Source organism: Gopherus evgoodei, chromosome 6 (assembly GCF_007399415.2).
Source record: "Gopherus evgoodei ecotype Sinaloan lineage chromosome 6, rGopEvg1_v1.p, whole genome shotgun sequence".
NCBI lineage: Eukaryota > Metazoa > Chordata > Testudines > Testudinidae > Gopherus > Gopherus evgoodei.
The window spans coordinates 44,641,322-44,664,296 of record NC_044327.1 but is presented as its reverse complement, the minus strand read 5'-3'; the positions used below and the strand labels follow the sequence as shown (position 1 = coordinate 44,664,296).

At 42.5% G+C, this 22,975-nt stretch overlaps 1 protein-coding gene across 1 annotated transcript in view; it reads right to left on the bottom strand.

Annotated features, from left to right (window-relative positions):
• The window catches only part of LOC115654003 (programmed cell death 1 ligand 2-like), a 34,030-nt gene that overhangs the window by 5,517 nt on the left and 5,538 nt on the right, over positions 1–22,975 (bottom strand). Inside the window, exons 2-6 of the mRNA XM_030567907.1 lie at positions 11,825–11,893; positions 4,105–4,467; positions 2,839–3,120; positions 1,995–2,132; positions 1,052–1,093 (exon numbers count right to left, since the gene is read on the bottom strand). Coding sequence (XP_030423767.1) covers positions 1,052–1,093; positions 1,995–2,132; positions 2,839–3,120; positions 4,105–4,467; positions 11,825–11,879 — 880 coding nt within the window. The 5' untranslated portion in view covers positions 11,880–11,893. The remainder of the gene's footprint in view (positions 1–1,051; positions 1,094–1,994; positions 2,133–2,838; positions 3,121–4,104; positions 4,468–11,824; positions 11,894–22,975) is intronic.

The window sequence follows — 22,975 nt, the reverse complement described above, 5'->3', positions numbered from 1 at the left end:
CCTGGTTGGCTTTCTTGCTGCCTCTCAATCCTTCTCTCATTTTCTTATCTGTCCCACCCCCCGCAGCATTTTCCATACCGACAGACACTCTCATGGACTCTCTCCCACCCATGACTGGTCAGAACAATACTCAATGAAACCTTCCGCCCACATAGTGCTAATTTCTGGGCAGACTCTATTAGGCCTTGTTTTAGGTGAGGCCCCTGGTTGGTCCCTTCCATGTATCTTAAATGAAGGGCATATTCACGCATCAGTTTTAGAAAGGTTTAATCTCAACCCATACCAAGGTTTAACCCAGATGATAACAGTACAAAATAGAACCAAATGTAGAAAATTCTTAGGTGGGGGTAGTCAGATCTATGCTGTCATTTTGTTTATTGCTTGATTTGTCTTGTTTTTACAAAATGAAAGTTCTGTTGTAATACAGTTTGTGGAAGTTCAGATACATTTGGAAATTACCTATTCTTTGTGCAAATTTCTGTACGACAAGAAAGTCATACGTTCATAAGAGTTAAAGATGGAAAAGACCCATTTGATTATCAAGTCCATCCTCAATAAGGACAGGATATAGTCCCTAGGAAAAGACATCTTAATTGATATATTGATAAAAACAGATGCTATACTAGATTTGAGCCAAAGGCCAAGGAGAAGCAAGTTATATGCAGTACTTACTACTACAGAAAACTCTACATTCACCAAAACAAAGTTAGTTTATCATCTGGTACTGTACCAGATTATGGCTAGGAGAAACATAATGTCCTGATGTGGACCCAGACCCAGACTAGCAGCCAAGGCAATTCCTTGGAGAGAGGAAGTGACCTGTTCTTTATTATTTATAAATTTCTGTCTTATCTGGAAAGTCATAAGATTACATGTAGAATCTGGAGAACATTCCTGCTAGTCTGTAGCAATGTTAAGGAAAGTCAAATTTAGACTCTAAAGTACGTAGTGGTTCTTTAGTGTTCTCATTTGATTGATTCTTTATATATTGACAATGCCCTTATTAAAAAAAAAAAGTCATAAGCAGGAAGTTTAAAATTCCATGACTTACTGTTGTCTTCTTTCTGTAACTGGGGACATTTTCTCTTTTTGTCTGTTAAAGCAAGTGTGAACAAATCTGATTTAGATAATTTTATTTTAAAAGTTTCTACTTTAAAAAAATAACAATATAATTCAACAGATTTTTAAATATCCAAAACATCTGTGTTCTTATATTTGGCATGAGACTGTAACACATTTCTCCACAGTTCTTCTGTCCGACAACTATATAGTCAAATCCTACAGCCCTTAATTGCAGGATTAGGCCCATAATCCTGTTTCCATTCAAGTTCTGTATTAAGGTAATCAAAATTCATGTATAGTTTACTGGAGAAGTGATTTATTACCAAGACCAAAGTTGCATAATAGGCCATTATCCATTATTACTTTCCCACTATTGTTTTCTTTCAGATAGTAAAACATTAAGACAAAAAGCAAAATAAATAGAGCAAGTAAACCCAGCTAATAATAGCAGCAAAGAATCCTGTGGCACCTTATAGACTAACAGACGTTTAGGAGCATGAGCTTTCGTGGGTGAATACCCACTTCGTTGGATGCATGTTCGTCGGAAGTGGGTATTCACTCACGAAAGCTCATGCTCCTAAAAGTCTGTTAGTCTATAAGGTGCCACAGGATTCTTTGCTGCTTTTACAGATCCAGGCTAACATGGCTACCCCTCTGATACTTGACACCAGCTAATAATAGTTCAGTAAAGAGTATGGCACATACACCATCGTGTTAGCTGTTTAATCTGAACAAAAATCATACATAAAATTCCTGTGTCGCATGGTGAAGGAAGTAAAGCCTAACTCAATCAGTCATCTTTAGATCAGAGATCCTCTGGAAAACAAAAGAATCAAATGTCAAGTGAGTGTGGGTAGAAATCATCCAGTTGTTCTGAAAGGCCTGAAGAGTAAATTAGGAGACAGGACCCACTAAATAAAGTCAAAATGTACCTTTTTTGGCATGGAGCTTTGTTAGTGATTTTCTCTTTAGAAAGATAGTTAATGCAGATATGAGAACAACCGCTATTACACAGGTTGGGATGATAAATAAATTCAGAGATTTTTTTCCAACAACTGCTGTTTGTCGAGCTACAAAAGAAAAAGAAAAAAAAGGAAAAAAAAGAAATATAGTTTATAAAGTGATTGGACCTTACTCTCATTTGCACTACAGCCTCTTTACACCACCATGGCAGAGCAAAGAATCCCTAAAGTGGGTGGGTATAAGTTTTCACACTTACAGTAAGACTCCTTTAAGCTGCCAGAGTGGTGTAAAGGGCTCTTACTGCAAACAAGAATTAGGCCCATTGTACTCATGATGGCTCAGTGAATACTGTGCACTAATTGAAGACTAGTTGGATAGAATTCTAGAAAACGGAAGACCATGGAGATTGGAAATATACACTGAGAGTATCTTTGTACTGACAGTTAAACAAGGGCAGCTATTCTAGAATTTAGGGGAGGAAATGCAAATATGTGACCGGGGAAGGTTGTGTACATTAACCGCAGAACTAGTCTGGGTTCAGAAAGAACTAGTAAAATGCCAGGTTACCAAAAGCAAATACGTTTGATGTGTTTTATCTCCAAAAAATCAATACTATACTACTTACTAGGAAGAAATTTTAGAGATTAATATAATACTATATATCCTAAAATCAAAGCACATAATCAGCTTCTACAAACTCTCTATCTCTCTCTGCCTGTCTGTCTGTCTGTCTCCCTCTCTCTCTCTCACACATACACACACACACATACATTGTGGCAACCCCTATGTAAAAGTTCAAAATGAGATACGAACCTAAAGTGAAAATGTAGGAAGTTTCTTCATTCAGTTCTTTAGACCAGAATATGCAGCTGTAGTTTTCACTAGCATTTGGTTTGAATATCAGCATACTGGTTACATTATATAGTCCATCTGTGGTCAATGTGTAGGTGGTATTTACAGATCCGTTGACTTTAAGATTCTTCTCATTTTGCCAGAACACTTCAGCTAGAGGAAACCCTTCTGACTGACAAGTTAAAACCAACTCCTCTTCTGCAGGTTCACTCATTATTTGTACATTTATTCTCGTGTAGGATGCTGCATAAGAACAAGTTTAGTGAAATTGCTTTTAAATATGTATTAATTTTTCCACTATTCCTTCCTCTTTCTCCCTCTTTCTTTCACTGTTACTTATCTACAACTGTATCTGATGTACTTCAATTTGAAACGATGGCCATTCTGCAGAAGAATATAGTATGCATTGCCCAGTCCTCCTCAGGCCTACCATGTCTATTCTTTTTTCAGTCTACTTCTTGCAGAGCCACACTAGATCACGTGTATGTAATTTATCGATCTAGAGAAAGCTAGTGCCTAGCACAATGGAGCTCCATTCACTGATGGGGCCTGCAGGCTTTACTGGAATAAATACAACAGTGGTAATATAATAAAGAACAATTCGGGCCACCTGAGGGAAAAATAGGTGTTTGGAATGTTTGTGTAACACCAGCTTTCAGCTGTGGCATTATCATCGTATGACTAGATGTTTGCAAACACAAGCCAAAGGAACACAGATGATCCTTTAAAACTGGGATCTCCTTTCTTTGCCTTTCAAAAAACCCTTCCTCTAAATGATCGCACAGGAGAAGTTTCAACCCAGAATCTAATTGACATGCTATGAGCAGCAAAAAAGGCCATGAGCCAAATTCTGTCCTCAATTACATCAATGTAAATTATGTTTAATATTGTTAGGCTCTTACAAATAACAGGTCCCTGGCCTGACAGGTACAAACACTTGGGCAATCCCCACTTCGTCTGTTACAAGATGGTACAATTTAGAGCAGCCCTAAAGCTGCTCCAAGTTATGCTGGGAACAAAACAGGTTCCGGAATCCAGAAGAAAGGAAAGGTGATATAAAGCCACCTTTACTCCCCCTCTATGAGCTATCCCAAATATTGCTTACGTATACCTGAGGACTGAGCCCAGTGTCTTTGTAGAAGAGCCAGAAAATGTTAGTGCTGATCTTGGGAAGTGGAATATTAAATTTGAGTTAATATATTATTCATGTCTTATATAGCCACTAACCTTTTACTTCCAAAGTAATGTACTTGTAATCAGCTCCTCTGTAGTCAATGAGACAGCGGTAAGACCCAGCATCCATGAGCTTTATTCTGATGATTTGAAGCACTGAATATCCCAAATTCAATTTGTCACGTAACAATGTTGCTCTTCCCCTATAGTCTCTGTGCTGGGATTTAAGGTCTTCCTCCCCCTTTTGAAGAGTATAAACCTCTTTTGATTTTTGCTCTTTTAACCCTTTTTGCTCCCAACTGACACTTAAGTCTTTAAGATTTAACTGGCCATTCACTGGAAACCTGCATTCCATGGTTACGTTGCTCCCATATTCTGCAATGTAGTGTAGCTGAGGAACTTCAACTGTGAAAAAAGCTAAGATAGACAAAACCATATGATACCCACTGAGCAAATGTTATGACTTTTCCTTTAATTGAGTCATTGGGTCAAAATGTGTCAAAAATTCAAACATTCACAATTATTGGTTAGACTATAACTTTGCAGTCTTTTCTTTGTTATTGTTCTAATTTTTTCCCCATGAATAACTCTGAGTAAATAGCAAATCCACTTGATTCCATACTGATTTCAGAGTCCAAAATACAAAGACAGAAAATACAAGCTGAGGTTCTCTGCACCTCAGAAATAACCCCTGATTGTCTTTGGATGGATATTTATACAAGGGGCACTTGTCTAAAATTATTATGGTACCTTGTGTACCCTGAAGTTTCTCTAAAAGGAACAATCTTTTGTGGACATGCTAAGCCAATTTATTTTGTCCTTTAGACCAGTGTGAATCCAGTGTGAATCCTTTGAAATCAATAGCTTTACTCTGGATACACACATATGCAAAGGACAGCAACATTTGTTCATTGTAAGTACAAATTCTTGGAGCAATTTAGAGGCATTTAGAGGCATCACACAATGCAGCCTTCAATTGTCAATCATCACTGTAGTTCTGATTCTGCCACACTTACTCACGTGGAGTAGCACCTTACTCCATGAATAGTTCCAATGAATCTTGTCAGTGGGACTTCTTGCAGAGCAAGGTACAAGCTCATGTGAGAAAGGATGGCAAAACAATTCCTTTAGTTAGCTGCCAAGAGTAAATTTCATGACATTTGAGACATGCAGTCACATGAGCCTGAAATATTTATTGCTGTATACTATTTACATCTTAAAACTTTATTTGATGCATAATGTTATTTCCACTATAAAATTCAATGTATATTATGTTTTATTTTATTTGTAACATCACCTGTACAATACCAGTGGCAGATTTAATGCAGTAGTTCTAGCAATCATTGATAGTGATAATCAAGAGAAATCCAGATAGCTACTCATGCATCCTCAACTTTGTGTCATTAATTAATGAAATATCAGTAGGAAAAACTTCATTTTTTTTAGCAGTATGATTGTTTCTTCACTTGTTAGTAATTGTCATCATGGAAGAATGATATAAAAGAGTTTCAAGCTATTCCTTTTTATCTATGTATCAGAGGGGTAGCCGTGTTAGTCTGGATCTGTAAAAGCAGCAAAGAGTCCTGTGGCACCTTATAGACTAACAGACATATTGGAGCATAAATATCCACTTCGTCGGATACATGTAGTGGAAATTTCCAGGGGCAGGTATCTATATGCTAGCTAGTTGGCTAGCCATTCATAGTCTTTGTTTAATCCTGAGCTGATGGTGTCAAATGAACTGAAGCTCAGCAGTTTCTCTTTGAAACTCAAAGAGAAACTGCTGCATTTCAGTTCATCTGCAAATTTGACAGGGTCTCGTCCTCCCTGATAGAACTAACCTCGTTATCTCTAGCCTGCTTCTTGCTTGCATATATATACCTGAAAATTTCCGGTACATGCATCCGACAAAGTGGGTATTCACCCACGAAAGCTCATGCTCCTATACGTCTGTTAGTCTATAAGGTGCCACAGGACTCTTTGCTGCTTTTTATCTATATCATTTATGATCTCATATTTACACAGAAAGTATGGTTTCAACTGCATCTTGTGGTGAAAGTGAAATAATAAATAAGAGTGAAAGAATATCTTTGTGCTGTAAATTCCATTTGCATTTGGATGTCTAGAAAAAAGTAAAGTGAAGGTTTTATTCTTAGCAGTATTTAATAGATATTTTGGACTGTATTCTCCAGTTTGCTAAGACCACTTTGAACTGCTTATGTGGTACAAAATGGCCTTTAATGTCTAGAGATGGCCAGTGAAGAATTCCTTTTGCATAATGGAACTCTCTATCTGCAGAAGGCTGATAGAGGAAACTCCACTACCTCCTATAGCGGTTATCCATCTCCAGCTATGCGTGTGGTGGGTCATTCTGAGGAACAGATGTGGGAGGATGTGGGGGAGGAAGGAAGGAGAAGTGGTGGAGCAAAGTTCCACACTGCTTGATCCTCTATTGATCCTGGTAGTTGGTGGCTTTTCAACATGGCTGACAAAGGCATAACAAGATCCAATGACTGGAAGTTGACATAAGACAAATTCAACCATGAAATAAGACACAATTTCCTAGCTGAGAGGGTAAACAAATTTTGGAACAGCTTTCTGGAGGAGGTGGTGGACTCCCATTGCTGGGAGTCTGTAAAATGAGATCTGGTTAAAAGATATGCTTTAATCCAGCTTCTGGGAGAAATTCTATGGCCTTTGTTTGGGGGAGATCAGGCTGGATCATCATAGTGGTCCCTTCTGGCCTTGGAACCTGTGAATCTATGTATCCTCCATTCATCACTTTCCTTCATCTGCGATGGGAAGAACAGCATTACCTCCACATGTTCATAACACTTGCAGCTGTGCATTAAGATAATGACTATAACCAAATCTCATGCTTCAGAAGGTTCAGCAGGTCTCCTGCAGGAGCAGGGAAGGATTTTTTTTTCCTAATGTACAATTCGGTAGATGTATTCTGGGCTTGTGTTTGTTTTCTCTTTCCACCTTCCTCTGAAGCATCAGATATTGGCTACAGTGAAGATGGGACATCAGATGAGGAGGACCAGTGTTGTCAGGGATACAGAGAATCATTTTTCTAGATGCCTGGCTGGTGAGTATTGCTCACATGCTCTGGGTCCAACTGATCATAGGCGCCAACTTCTGCTCACACTGGTGGGTGCTTGACCCCTACTCTGTCCCTGGCCCCGCACCAACTCTACCCCTGCCCCCCCGCACCTGCCCTGCCCCCATTCCAACTCCTCCCCAAAGTCCCCACCCCAACTGCACCCCCTCCCTGCCCCTATTCCAACTCCTTCCCCAAATCCCCACCTTGGCCCCACTTCTTCCCTGACTCCTTCCCTGAAAGCACCATGTTCCCACTCCTCCCCTCTCTCTCCTGGAGCTTGCTAAGCCTCCAAACAACTGTTTGGCGGTGGCAAGCACTGGGAGGTAGGTGGAGGAACAGGGATGCGGTGTGCTCAGGGGAGGAGGCGGAGGTGAGGTGGGGCATAGGGGGCAGGGAGGGGAGCTTGGCTGCCGGTGGATGGAGAGCACCCACTAATTTTTCCCTGTGGGTGCTCCAACTCTGGAGCACCCATGGAGTCGGCACCTATGGAACTGATCACTAGGTCTGGGGTTGGGAAGGAATTTCCCTCAGGTCAGGTTGCCTGGGACCTGGGCTTTTTTCACCTTCCTCTACAGCATGTAGTGTGATATCTGGACATCTCTCACCTATTCAGTTTCTTGCCATTGCAGGAACCTCAAGCACTGGTAGCACCTTAGTCACTCTGGTTTGCTGCCTGCCGCCCCAAGCAAAAAAAAAAAAAAAAAAAAAGCCTCTCAGACTCAGTTTGGCCCAAACTGCCAAAGCGAAAAAAAAAAAACTCCAGGACTGTGCAACTCCAAGAATGGACAGAATGCCACCCCTCAGCATGTGCTGCCCCAGGCACATGCTTCCTCCGCTGGTGCCTGGAGCCAGCCCTGGTGGCCTGTAGCACATAGTTTAGTCTACTGAGGACTGAAAGGCTTTGGTCTCATGAAAGTCCTGGGGCTTAACATAGGGGCATCTGGATGAAATTTAATGGTCTGTGATATACAGGAGGTCAGACTATATGCTCTGATTATCCTTTCTGGCCTTAAACTGTATGAAATGATTAAACCATCCTGAACTGTCAGTGGCAGCCATTAGAGCAGTAAAATGGCATCCCCCACACACTCTGGATTGCCACGACCCCATCTGCTGATGGAGCCACCCCACTTAAAGCCACGACCTGCACTTTGGGAACCACTGCTCTACAGGCTGCTGCAGCAACCAAGAGTACACAGGGTTCTACAGTGCTTCATCCACACTCACACCCATAGTTATGCTTAGAGAGCAGGGGCAGCTCCAGGCACCAGCAAAGCAAGCAGGTGCTTGGGGCAGCCCATTTGTAGGAGCGGCAGCCGGCAGGGATCCAGCCTGGGAGCTGAGAACCAGCAGGGGGCCCTGGGAACTGTAGTTCCTTGGTTAGCTCCCTGCCTACAGAGCACCCAGCCCTGGAGCAGGGAAAGAACTACATTTCCCAGCATTCCCTTGGCCACTATCAACAGGAAAGGGAGGGGGAGGGAGTATGGTAGCTGAAACCTCATGCTGCAGCTTGCTGTGAATGGAAAGCTGACTGCTAGAGTGGGGTGGCACTGTGAATGGGGAACAAGTGTGCCCAAGGAGTAGAAGGCTTTCGCCCAGATAGCCCCTTCAGAAGACATCCCCAGACTGGATTAAGGACTCACCTTAGAGTCCCCAAAGAAAGAACTGAGTGGACTAAATGGACAGTGCCCCTCTCTATCTGAAGCCTAGCAAGGGAGGTATGTGGATCCCACTAGAATTTAAAATGAAAAGTAAGGGGGGGAGGCTCTACTGAGCCTGGGTAGCTTTAGATGCAGTACCAGGCATGCAGGAGGATTTCCACTTCTGAGCCATGAAAGCAGAAATTGACTTTTCCTTTCCAGATTTAGCTAATATTCAGAAAGGGAATCTAGCACCTGCCTTCCAGATCTGAACACTCAAAATTCAGGAGTGCTCAAGCTCAATTTGGGCAGCTGTTACTTCATTTCTCCCAAATCAAATATATTGATCCACTGTAATTTGCTGTAGAAAAAGTAGGATAAAATTGAGCAAGAAATGCTACCCTGTAGCTTTTAGGACTGGAACTGCTATTTTTAACAGCCATTGCCCTTTTTTTTTAGTTTTATTTGTTCAAAAGGAAGACAGTGATATTGCATTGGCAAATTCCCCATAGAAACAAAGAGTGGAACAAAAGAATAATAAAGGCACCTCAACTTTTCCTCATTTATGGAGGGCAGAGCACCCACTAATTTTTCCCTGTGGGTGCTCCAGCCCTGGAGCACTTATGGAGTTGGCGCATATGCAACTGATCACTAGGTTTGGGGTTGGGAAGGAATTTCCCTCAGGTCAGGTTGGCTGGGACCTGGGTTTTTTTCACCTTCCTCTATAGCATGTAGTGTGGTATCTGGACATCTCTCACCAGATATCCTTCAATCACACAAGCTGAAAATTGTTCCACTTTACTGCAGTTCCGTAACCATTTGGGAACCAATCCTGTCTGTGTTCTGTGCACATCCAAAATTCCTCCTTAATGACCCACCCTGGGAGCAAGTTACCAGTGACCCAGGGTTGGGGTGGAAGGAGGGTGCAGGTGGTGGAGAGGAGAGCCCAGGGCTGGGCGGCTGGGGGTGCGGGTGGAGGGGGCAGAGCCCAGGGCTGGGGCAGAGGGGGGGTGTGGGTGGGGGGGCCCTGGTGGGGGTGAAGGGGGGAAGCCCAGAGCTGGGGCAGCATAGGGTGGGGAGGGAGAGCCCATGGCTGGGGCAGCAGGGGGTGCAGGTGGGGGGGAGAGCCCGGGGCTGGGGCAGTGGAGGGGGCAGGGCTGAGGTGGAGGCAGCCAAAATTTTTTTTGCTTGGGGCAGCAAAAAACCTGCTGGGGCCCTGCTAGAGAGGAAGGATGGTCCAGTAGTTCAGATGCCAGCTTGACACTTAAGAGATGTGGGTTCAATTTTCCTCTCTAGCACTGACTTCCTGTGTGACTTTGAGCAGGTTGCGTAGTCTCTCTGTGCCTCAGCTCACTACCTGTAAAATGGGGGTAATAGTGCCTCCCTACCACACAGGAGTATTGGGACGATAAATACATTAAAGATTGAAATGCACTCAGATACTACATTGATGAGGGCCATATAAGTGTTTTAGATAGAAGCCCTAAGCCAGGGACTATAGCTGGCTTTACCATCCAAATAGCCTCTATATTGGAGATATTCCTCAGTGGGTAGAGGCATACAGGGATATTAGGACAACATAGATCTGAGTCCAAAGATTTATTTTCCCTAGCCCATTCCTTATATGGACAGCTAGCCTATTCCTTGACTTGTCTCTAGTCCCTAACTGTGTCTTCTTATGTATTTGTGTAACATCTGGTACATGGGACCTCTATCCTGAGTGGGGCCTTTGATGTTACCACAAATCAAATATTTAATAATTACTAACAGTTTAATATCAGAGGGGTAGCTGTGTTAGTCTGGATCTGTAAAAAGCAACAAAGAGTTCTGTGGTACCTTATAGACTAACAGATGTATTGGAGCATAAGCTTTCATGGATGAATGCCCACTTCGTCAGACGCATGCGTGGGCATTCACCCACAAAAGCTTATGCTCCAATACATCTGTTAGTCTTTAAGGTGCCACAAGATTCTTTGTTGCTTTTAACATTTTAATAATAGGATTGGATTTATTTGAGGCCTTTGTTTTTATTTTGTTTATTTCTCTCTTATCCCGTTAAAGTCATTTAGTTTCACTGAATGTGCAAGAGTGAGTTATTGAGTAGCTAGAAGCCTGATAATTTTCGGGTGATGAGGACTGGATGATTTAGGCGCTCAGCTGCCATGTTGATGGAGGTGTCACATGAAGTAGATAGATTAGATAAATAGATTAGTTAGAGAGGAAAAAACAAATGGATCAGTGGATATGGATGAAGAAAAATGTCACTGTTAAGAAAATGGCTATTTATGGAAAAATTGATGGGTGCCACTTGGAGGGAAACACTCAAGATTTTTAAAAGTCACTAGTGATTGTGGATGTTTCAGTTTTTGGATGCCCCGTATGAGATTTCTTAAAGGAGCCTGATTTTCAGAAGTGCTGAGCATCTGCACTTTGAAAATCTGGCCCCTACAACAATGGGATACTTGGGTGGGCCCCGACTTTGGGTGGGTGGGCAGTGACAGGGGAAGGGGGCCAGAAGGGCTCAGAGCTGCTTTCCCCCTGTCCTCTCCAGCCGGCCTTGCGGGGCGCAATGGACATACTGGCCAGGGGCCCCCAGGGGCCCCGTCATGCACCCGGGGGAGTGGGGTTGGGGCACTGGGGCTTGCAGGTAGGCAAGCCCCCACACCCCAACTCCGCTCCCTGGCTGGAGTGCTGGGTGGGCGGAGCGGGGTGAGCCATCAACCTGACTCCCTGGCTGGAACACCGGGCAGGCAGGTGGAGCGGGGCAAGTGCTGGGGCTGGAGCAGAGCTAAGACTATGGTGGTGGGCCTGGATGCTAAGTGGGTGGGCTGTGGCCCACCCAGTACCCACCCGTGGCTATGTCCCTGCCCTGCAAGCCTCCTCCAGTTGGACGTTCAAAACAGATCTCCCAAAAATTACTAGTCACTTTTGCAAATCTTGGTGAAGACTTTGAAATACACGTATAAAGGCTGTAGCTGTATTCTTATGCCAGTTATATTGATGAAAGTTAAAAGAGAAGATCTCTCACCTCTTATCAAGTAGAGCTGCACTTCCAATATCAAGATTGACAGGATTCTGAACATTTTCTCAGAGGAGTCTAAAACACAACAATATTAGCAACTTAAATTTTCCCAACTGCCTTATCATACTGAGATGTAGCAAACTCCTTTACTATAAAGTTATCATTAAAAGTTAACCCACTTTCCAGGTTCTTAAATGTCAGAAAATATAAATAGGACCTTACATGCTGACTGAATCAAGTGACTTTCCGGGTTATAATGACACACAGGCACATGCTGTATATTGTGGTACACTAAATTCTGACACTGAAAACAGGGAAATCACTTTTAGAGATCCGCATCTGAGCCTTTATGATTTCAAGAGTCCAAAAGGGACTTATCAACACCAGATACTTTCCAGGATTATTTCTTACAGTAACTACAATAACCTCGCTTTGAAACTATATCAATTAATATTATAAGCAACTGAAGATGAATTTTCATGGTCAGTAAAGCTTTGTGCATGTATAAATATACTTCCCAAACTCCCATAGCTGAAGGAGTCTGGCATGCTCTGTGGCTTGATAGTAGAATAGCCCTGACTTTGTCTCCTCTTCACCCCAGTCACCCTTTTAGTGGAATTTTCACATGAGCCCTCTGTGCTCATGGCCTGTATGTGTTTTAGGTCTCAGAGTAGGACATACAAAGGGAAAGGGAGGCCTCCATCTATCCTCTCTCCCACTCACTCGTGCAAAGGCCAGGGACAGTCTGGCCTTTAGTCTGGTCAAAAGAGATTAGATTTTTCATGAAGGGACTTTCTGGAGTGGAAAGCTTATTCTGTTCTCTCTATACTCTAAAAAATAATTCAGATCTGGAGAGGGTATGAATAAGGCTTTGAGTCTGTCATGGAAGTCATGGATTTCATGACTTTCCATGACCTCCATGACTTCTGCAGTGGCTGGTTCTGGCTCAGGTCGGGATGGGGGGCTCCCCAGCTCCAACTGGCATGTCCCTGCAGCTCCTAGGTAGCAGAGGGGCCAGGGGGCTCCACACTGCACTCTGCTCATGCCCACGTCCATGGTCCATGCCCCCGCAGCTCCCACTGGCTGTGGTTCCTGGCCAGTGGGAGCTGTGCAGCCAGCACTTGTGGCAGGAGCAGTGCACGTAGCCCCTTGGCTCCTCTGCCACCTAGGAGCTGCAGGGACATGCAGAGATGGGTAGGGTGCCCCTCTCAGCCCTGCCAACCATCCACCCCAGCACCAGCAGGGGACCCAGGCAGCAGGCCATGGGCCATGCCCCTCCCCAGCACCAGCAGGGGTCCTGGGCCACCTCCCCCAGCACTCACAGCGCCCTGACTGCCCCCTCAATCACCCATGGCCCCCTGCCAAAGTTTTAATTAGGGGTATATAGTATAAGTCATGGAAAGGCCACGGGCCATGAATTTTTGTTTACTGCCCATGACCTGTCCATGACTTTTACTAAAAATGCCCATGACTAAAACATAGCCTTAGGTATGAACAATGTTACTTTTGATATTGGAAGGGGGCATGCAGTGAGGAGCAGCAGCGACTGGTGTAATGGCAAGTCTTATTTAACATTTCCATGATCTTAAATGGGAGGGGAAATAACACATTAATCATATTCACTACTACACAGATGTTGACAAATTAGAAGGAGTTCCAAGAAGAGTAACAAAAGGGTTCATGGTTCAAGAGGGAACCACTTAATGAGGAAAGACTACAAGAATTAAATCCATGTAGGTTGACTAAGCAATAAGTATTTAAATTGTATAACCAAGGAGGGGGAGAAGTTACCAGGGTGGTAAAAGAAGGCAGCCTCATAGCTAGGAGCAATCAAATTAAGAGACTTCCAAGAGAAGTGCCGAAAGCCCTGTCACTTGGAACTTTAATATATATTGTCTCACTGATATCTTCTGCTCATCCCCCCAACCCTCCAAATGTATCTCTCTGTTGTCTCTTGCATTTAGATTGTAAGCTCTTTGGGACAGGGACTGTCTTTTTGTTTTATATATTTATTATGCCTTGAACGATAGGGCTCCAATTTCTGCATGGGGTCTCTGAGGGCTACCATAATCATTGTTATTGTCATCACGGAAGTAGATAAAATAAAATAAAACGTACTATAGGGAACATGGAAATAAAATTGAAGGTAGAAAACTAAATACTGGTTTAAAAAACCTTTAGTATTCAGTGTATAACTCATTGTCATGGGATGCCATTGAGGCAAAGAACTTAAAGACAAAAAGGAACTGGACATTTATATGGAATACAAGAACATCCACAATTGTAACAGTTAATGCAAAAAAATGGGAAGTGATCGAAATGTCATGCTTTAGAGCTTACAGCTCTAAAAGCTGCCTACTGTGGAATGATTACATTCCTCTGAAGTGTCTGGTGCTGCCCACATTTGGAGATAGGAACTGGACTAAATGGACAATGAGTCTGATACAGTCTGGCAATTTCTATGTTCCTAATTCTGCATTGGCTTGTGATGCACTTCATGATCTAATAAATCCAATTTCTATGATTAACTTTCATACTCTATGATTCAGTGTCTGTCAGAAATGATGACAGTTTAAAAAATAGGCTGGATAAATAGAAGATCTCAGTATGGGACCATATGAACAGCAGTGAGGGAGATCATCCCTAGGATACCATAGACAATCTGGGCACCAGATTACAGGAAAGTTATTGAAGCACCAGAAAAAGTGTAGAAGGAAGCAATGAAAATGATAAGGATCTTGAGTGTCATAATTACAAGGAGAGTTTAGGGACTTTAGGTGTATTGTATTAATTGGAAAAGAGATTAGGGGACATGACTGAGTTCTTAAATGTTCTGAGAAGTGTAGAGTCATTGGATGTCACAAAACTATTCAAGATAGTAATAGGCTACTAATCTCAAAACACTTTTGAGATACTTTTCTGCCAACTTTATGCACCTCCTCTCTTTCTAGTCTTCTCTAACCTTGCCATTCCTGCTGCTCTTTTAGCACCAGCTTCCCCTTTGCCCCTTCCCAGAATTTCTCCACTGTTGGTGAAAGAGCCTTCACCTCCACAGCTCTTGCATTGACAGACTTTCTGCCTCATCGGTTGTCAATGCATCTCTGTTCAAATCTCATATATTTTCTCCCTTTGTTATTAACCTTATGATTGCAAGCTTTGCTGTGTTCTGTGCCATATCATATGCTGTCATACATTCTGCAGTATAATGTCGTTTGTAAATACACAGTACTCCATAAAGTCTTTTGACATACAGTTTCAGTGAAAGAGGCTGTACAAAATAAAATTTTGTTGTACTGAGCTGGAGTTGAGAGTAACTAATGTGTGTGAGAGACTATCAGAGGCAGTCACAGACACTGACACCTGAGGTTATTAAAAGAAGGGTTAGATGAGGACGTAAGGCTTAATTTTCAGAGATGATGAGCACCCACAGCATTCATTCACTTCCCCTGGAATTTTGGATATGCAGCACGTTTGAAAACCAGGACCCTACAGCCTGAGCCTACTTTGAAGTTAGCAAGAAAGAAAAGTAATTCTTTTCTAAGGAGTTTTTTCCTTAGAAGGAAAATAAAAACAATTGGAAGGCTACAAGTCTTTACAGAGAGGGAAATGGATCAAGGTACATGCCAGGACCCAGTTTTTCCTGCTGTCCCTTTTGTAACAGAACTCAACTAAATCTGCTTCATCAGTATAACATATTCATTGGGTCCCACAAACCAAAAGGAAGGGGAAATTCCAGGGCAGTTATGATATTTAGGCCACAACCTATACATTTTATTAGTTGCTTTGAAGCCCCACTTCCCATTTTTTCCTCTCAGTAAATCATAGTTCGTTAAAACATTTACTTGTTTGAATGTTAACACAGTGCATTCACCTCAGCAAACATACTTGGAGGACTTAGCTACCAAGTTCTGATCCAGATCTGGGTCCAAATGTCCCAAAGTTTGGGGGCATTCAGATCTGGGGTTTGGTCTCAAGCCCATCTCAACTGTCTAGCATAGACCTGAGGATACTTCAATGGATGGAGGGTCAGGAAACCTAGGATATCATCCTGGCTTCATTGAAGTCAGTGGCAAAACTCCCATTGACTTCAATGGTGCCAGAATTCCATCTCTAGTTTGTGTTTCCGGCTCTGCCAATCACTCACGCTGAGACCTTGGGCAACTGAGTTTACCATTGTGCCTCAGTTCCCCAACATTTTGTGATCACAATAGCCTGGTATTGGTTTGACATAATTACCAATGCTGATTTCACTGGGACTGCCTTCTTTTCCCTTCCCCCTGGTAAAAAGCCTTACCTATCAAAGTGAAATTTTGGAGGAGCGGGAAGGTTCTGGCATTTCAGAGGGATGCGTTTAGACTTTTCCATATCACGAGCCAGTCAGCTCAAAGTTCTTCTGCTGCCCCATGCCTAGTCCCATAGTTTCATCTCCAGGATACTATGACCCCCAACTTATGGACAACTCTGGCTGGGGTTGGAGCAAGTTAAGAAACCATGGAACGACTCTGAATCAGCTCTATCCTTCACACTCTACCTCTGTTCCAGTGGCACTAGGAGGGAATAAAGTACCAGTTTGCCCATACTGAAATAGGCCAGACCTCTAGAACATCCTGTGACTGTGCACTCTGTCCATGCATCCTATGTTGGTGTCTATTAATTTGCCATGATGGTAGAGTAGTATCCTTTCCTGTTAAGGTGCTTACTCGCTCTAACGTAGCAAGATGGGTATACTATACAATAGAGCCTGATGCTGGGGAAACATTGCCATTCAAACCCCACAATTATTTCAGGAATTTTTCTAACTTTTTACAACTCTGGGGGCTAGCACAGCAGTAATTGCCTTGCAAACCTCCATGTCCATTGTGCCAAAGGTGGAGTTGCCAGCCCATGAACGGATTGCCAACAGATTAGTAACAACATGGGGCTGCCAGCTTCTACAAAGTGATAGAAACACATTTCTGGACCAATATTCCCTTTCTCACCAGAGTGTCCTGGTGCTTGAGGGCCAGGGAAAACTCCTAACACAATTCCAGAAATGTGGCTGTCCTCATATGAAAGTTCTGGGCCCGCTGCTGGTCACATATTCATCATGATGTAGTCCATCACCTTGTGCTTGTGATCCTGATCCAGAAGTCTGCATTGTGGGATGGAGGGTCTGCCATGGAAGACAGTAGCAACTGGGTCCATGCCATCATGTACTCATGGTGCTGGCTTTGTCTCCTGCTTGTAACAACAAGCTGCTGTGTTCTCCAAGCCAAAAGGCCACCTCTGTAACACCGTCACCATTTTTTGGTACCAGCTCCTCTGGGAGAACACCAAGGATACATGGTCTCCATAAAAAACAGCAGCAGTTGGTCCCAATTGTTTGAACAAGTGAGATATATACTTTAGAGCACCAGGAGGACACAGCACACCAGTTTGGGCCATGCTCGAAAATGAATTTTCAGGCCTAGGCCATTTCTGCCTACAATTCCCAGAGAGGACAGAATAACTGTCCCAGAGTGCCCTGCGAAAGTGAGCATAGAGTGGAGCAGTGTGTTTGTGGTGCTGTGAACCATGGGACTCGCACCCAGAGAGCTGCGTAACTCTCACAATTAGATTCAGTGCCAGTGTGGACATGGTATGTGACAGCAAGTGTCTGGTAATTGACTGCTCTTCTACAGTGTGAAGCACTCTACTGATACAGGATAAAGTGAGACAGCTAACTTGTGATTTCCTATCTTGGGGCGAGGCTGAAGTGAAGACATAGCCAGAGATTGTGAAAGCGAGAGCAGGACAGTAAGTATGAGACAGTGACAGAATGAGTGTGAGAAAGGAAGGAAAAAGATCCATAATCCTCTTTACAACAGCCTTCCTATTTCACAGCAAGTACTAGGCTCAAATTAGCACCATCACTTGTGGTCTTTTCAGGGACCAAAAGGTACATAACTGAAGGTGTTTGCTCAGTAATGTGCTAAATTGGACACGGGGGGGGGGGGGGGCGGGGGCTAGTGATAGTACCTTGTTAAAATTCCACCACCAAATCAAAGGGATGCTTTGGGTAATTTCCCATCCTCTGGTGAAATTCACCACCTCTCTGGATTCAGTCCTTGCATGAGATGACTTAGGTGCTCAAGCAAATTGTTTGCCATTGGAATGCACCAATTCTCAAGTATTTTTGAAAAATTTCCTTTAGGGGAATATACATTCCTAGTTCCCTTGTCTGCCCTACAACTCCAGTTCAAATTATATATCATCCACTCAGCATTTTTTTAAGGAACACATTTCTAGTGAAGTGCACTTTAAATAAGTTTGCTTGCAAGTGGTTTTGTCTCCTTTCTTGATTATGATTTTGAGGAAACATTTCTGCTTAAATGGGGAAACAAATAGAGTCCTGTGTCCCTTTCCCTTCCTCCTCTCCCTCACTCCATCTTCTCTTTTTAAACACACCGACTGCTGAGACATGGAACTTGTAACCAGCTAAGGTAGAAGCCCATTGCTAAAATATTGATGCTTTGTGTATATACATGGTAGAAGTTTGTATCAAAGGTCATCAACAATTGAATTTTTCTGACTTATAAAACTCTTATGCAGTCAGCAGTGAGACAATATAGTAATGTACAAGGGACCCTAAGAAGAAATATACAAATTTACCCCTCTTCTCCAAGATTTAAGGAAAATCTTAGATAAGTTATAAATTCCTTGGGGGAAGAGATTCTGGCACCCTATTTCACATTGGGTGGCACCCTATTTCACATCCGGTAACACCAAATAGAGGAGCCAGATTATGAGCAGTGGTAGAGCCAGGGAGAAATGGGTCATTGATGATCCCACCTTCAGTTGTACATATTGGCTTGAAAAGGCACCACACATACACCTAAAGGCCACCAGAGACTACTGGTAACACCCTACTCCATGAGTCATTTCATTGACTTCAATGGGATATTCATAGGACAAGATTCTATTTACCACAATGAAGGGTATCAGAATCTGGCCTTTAGAAACTGAAACGTGGGTGTACTGCTTTTAATATAGCAGAGATTCTGGTAACATTGGAGGGGGTATAAAAAGAAATAACCTCAACTTTACTCATTTTTCTGGAAACAAAGCTTTCCCCAGAAGTGAGTCATCCAGAATTGTTCCTGGCACCTCCAAAGTTGTGTATATCAGACCAGCAGCTCCGCTATCTCTGCAGAGGATTTAATGTGTTCCCTGCTCCCGGCCAGCCAGAGGGAAGGTGTTATTTGTGTCCCCCTCCCATCCATCTATCTCTCTAGGTTCTTACATAGTCCCCATTATTGCCATATCTGAGCAGCCCACTTGCCCCAGAATTAAGCAATAAGTGGCACAATAAAGGTGTGATGATACTATTTAATATGTTGTGAAACTCTTTTATGTGTAGGAACATGTCAGTGCAGTAAGGAGGCCAATATAATGAATGAGAGCCAACACTAGGAGCCAGTGTCTTGGCTAAGAAGAGTACCTATCATGTGTGGTGCTGAGAACTAAATTCTTATTCTTAGATGCACACATAGCTGAGGAAAGAATTTTGCTCATGTCCTTTAATCTCATCCTTTTCCACACTTAGTAGGACCTATCAGTTAAATTTGGATTATGTTCTTTCAGTTGTTCTATGAACTACGTTCCTACAGAATTTAGCCCTCTTTCACCTTCAGGGCCTGTTTGTACAAACCCTCACTTACATAGCTGGTCCTTTGTCACACAAATAATATGTAATTTTTGCATAATCAGGGCCCAAGTGTAGTACAGAGCTAATTTAATTTAATTCCAATTTGTTCCAACATATATTGACATTATTCATTATTTCCCAACAAGCTTATTTAAACAGCCTTAAGCTGAAAAAGAATCACAGAAGTAAGGGCATTTTTGTTCAATTCTATAATACTAAAAATGGAAACCATTGTTCTTATCTGCCCTTAACATTGTTCACATAACTTGTGCATGGAAACTATACAACTAGACTGAGAACATAATACTGTTATTTGAAAAATGAAAATACTTCATTTATAGCACATATCGTAATTGATATAAAGGGCTAAATTCTACCTGCCAGAATTAATGGGTTTGCACACACTTAACAGAAGACCTAAGGTGCCTTTAGAACAGGAAATAATTTGTTTTCAATTAACATTAAACAGGATATTACTTAATACCAATTGAGATTAAATAGACACAGTCACACTAAACTAGTGCAAAATGGTTTGGCTCATTGAAAACAAATTTCCATGAAATGGGATAGTCTATAAACTATGTTGATATTAAGTGAGCTTGATATTTTAACAGTATCACCATTCCTGAGAGTCTCTCATTACCACTATAAAATGTTTCCATTAAATCCATCGGCATACACACACGTACATACAAACATGTACACACACGCACTTGAGGAGAAAAACATCAAAGCCTGAGATTTTCAAAAATGGTGCTTAAAATTAGGCTCCTACCACCTTATTTAACTGCTTAAATGTGGATTCAGGATCCTAATTTTAGCCCCCATTTTTAAAAAACCTGCCTAAAATATTTTCTGTTTGTTCTAAGATTCTATTTGTTCTATATAGATTGCAAGGACCTCGTATCAGGGACTTTCAATTTTATGTGCCTATAAAGCCACATGCACACTATGGTGCTGTACAAATAACTGTAATGAATTATACTAATATACTATGCTGCAGAAACCCCACCTACCACAACCATTATTACGTGCTGTTTTATAGTATTTTGTATTGCTTGATGAAAACCCACTCCTTGGTGATACCCCGAACATGTTACAAGGCACAAAATTACCATGGATCTGACAGAACTTTTATGCGTCTTTTCACAAAATGTTACAATTCAAAGACAGTTTCAGCTTCTTTGCATTGTTTTAAAGAAGTGGTTCTCAAACTTTTGTACAGGTGACCCCTTTCACATATCAGGCCTCTGAGTCTGACCCCCCCTAAATTAAAAACACTTTTTTATAAATTTAACACCATTATAAATGCTGGAGACAAAGTGGGGTTTGGGGTGGAGGCTGACGGCTCGTGACGCCCCATGTAATAACCTCGCGGCCCCCTAAGGGGTCCTGACCCCTAGTTTGAGAACCCCTGTTTTAAAACAACTTAGAAATTCTTCTTGTTCAAGAACAAACTTGTCCCTGATAAAACACCACTGACTTCAAAGGGATTACACAATGGGGTTTAGGAAGGGAAATTCAATATACTGTTGCACTCATTTGAAACTTCAGGGAGAATTTAGATAAGTAGAATATAGACAGAATTAGAAACTGTCAGGGCTATGCAGGAGCTCTGCCTTCCACACTCTCAATGTCTTTGTGGACCAGGTAAATTTGTGGCTTCATCTCTTATTTCTTTCATCTAAATTATTCAAAGATGGAAATGCTGGGTAAGCAGACAACCTTCAAACAATTCCAGCTCCTGTCTTCATAACTCATACTTCCCATTTGCCACCATTATTAATATCAGTATTATAACAGCAACTAAAGACCCGAGTCATCATCAGGTCATCGCGGAGCTAGGCACTATACTAACACAAATGAAGTCCCTGCCCCAGAAAGCTTATAGTCTAACAAACCATGCATAATAATCATCCCTAAACTCTTCTCCTCCTCCATCTCCATGTCTGCAGATGGCCATGTCCTGGACGGTGAAAGTTTAGTCACAGTAATAGTACTCAGCATTTGTATAGCATTTTTACTCTGCAAAGTGCTTTACAAACATTAATTAATAATGTATTCTTATGACATCCCCAGGGCTGCCCGGGGGGTGGGGGCAAGTGGGGCAATTTGCCTCAGGCCTCGGGCCCTGGAGGGGCCCCTCAAATCGCTCCGGGTTTTCTGCTGCACTTCCGCGGCAGGCCCTTCACTTGCTCCGGGTCTTAGGCGGCGGGTCCTTCAGTGCAGCGGAAGACTCGGAGCAAGTGAAGGACCAGCTGCTGAAGTGCTGCCGATGCCTCGGAGCGCTGCCCAGTGAGTATAAGCGCCGCTAGTGGCAGGGAAAAAAAAAAGTCGTGACTGGTGGCACTTAGGCTGCTCTACTGCCACTGCTTCATTCTTTGGTGGCAATTCAGCGACGGTTCCTTCTCGGAGGGAAGGACCCGCTGCCGAATTGCCGCTGAAGACCCGGCCCTGCCCGAGGCCCCCTGAATCCTCTGGACGGCCCTGGACATCCCTCTGAGAACAGTAAGGGACATTTAATCTAATAGAACGCAGCGGTACAGATACACTTTTAATAGATTCATAGATTCCAAGATTAGAAGGGACCATTGTTATCCTCTAGTCCAAGCTCCTGTATAGCACGGTCCATAGAATTTCCCCCAAATAATTCTTACAGTACATCTTTTAGAAGAACATCCAACCTGGATTTAAAAGTTGTCAGTGATGGAGACTCCACCATCACCCTTGTAAATTATTCCAGTGGTTAATTATTCTGTCTCTTAAAAATGTGCACCTTATTTCCAGTCTGAATTTGTCTAGCTCTAACTTCCAGCCATTGGATCATGATATACTTTTCTCGGTTAGAAGGAAAATCTCATTATTAAATATGTGTACCCTGTGACATTGCACCCCATAATGCTTTATAGAAATATGCTTATGAGTGAAAAATATGACATAACTGGAATATATTTTATGCTAGATATGCCATGTAACATATCTTTGCAAAGGTTATGAGCTACTGAATATATTCATCCTGTTTGTATGTATGTATCATTTTTATATCTGAAGTTATGAGTGTTGGCTCTATGTTTGTATTAAAGTGTTTGCTGTAGGAAGCACATAAGGCAGATTTAGTCAACATAGTGTGAAAGGGTTATTCAAGTAATTGGGAGTGCTTAACTAACAATGGATTTTGGGAGATTCCAGTGCACATTTGAGCTGTCCTGGGAATGTTCAAACTAACATGTAAACAATGGTGTCAGCCTGCAAAAAGCTGAATCATCCATAGACATGTGACTTGCTCAGGTGGCTACAGACTCCATCTTGTTGCTGTGATCTTGAACAGGAGAACAAAGGGGTTTCCGCCCACAAAAGAGAGAATATAAAAGACCCGGGAAAGCCCTTCATTTTGTTTTCAGCTGGCTCAAAAGATGGCCTCTCCATCCCAAAGAGATGCCTGAAAGAAACTGGAACAAAGGAGAATAACTACTGTGGTGGAAGTGATTGTT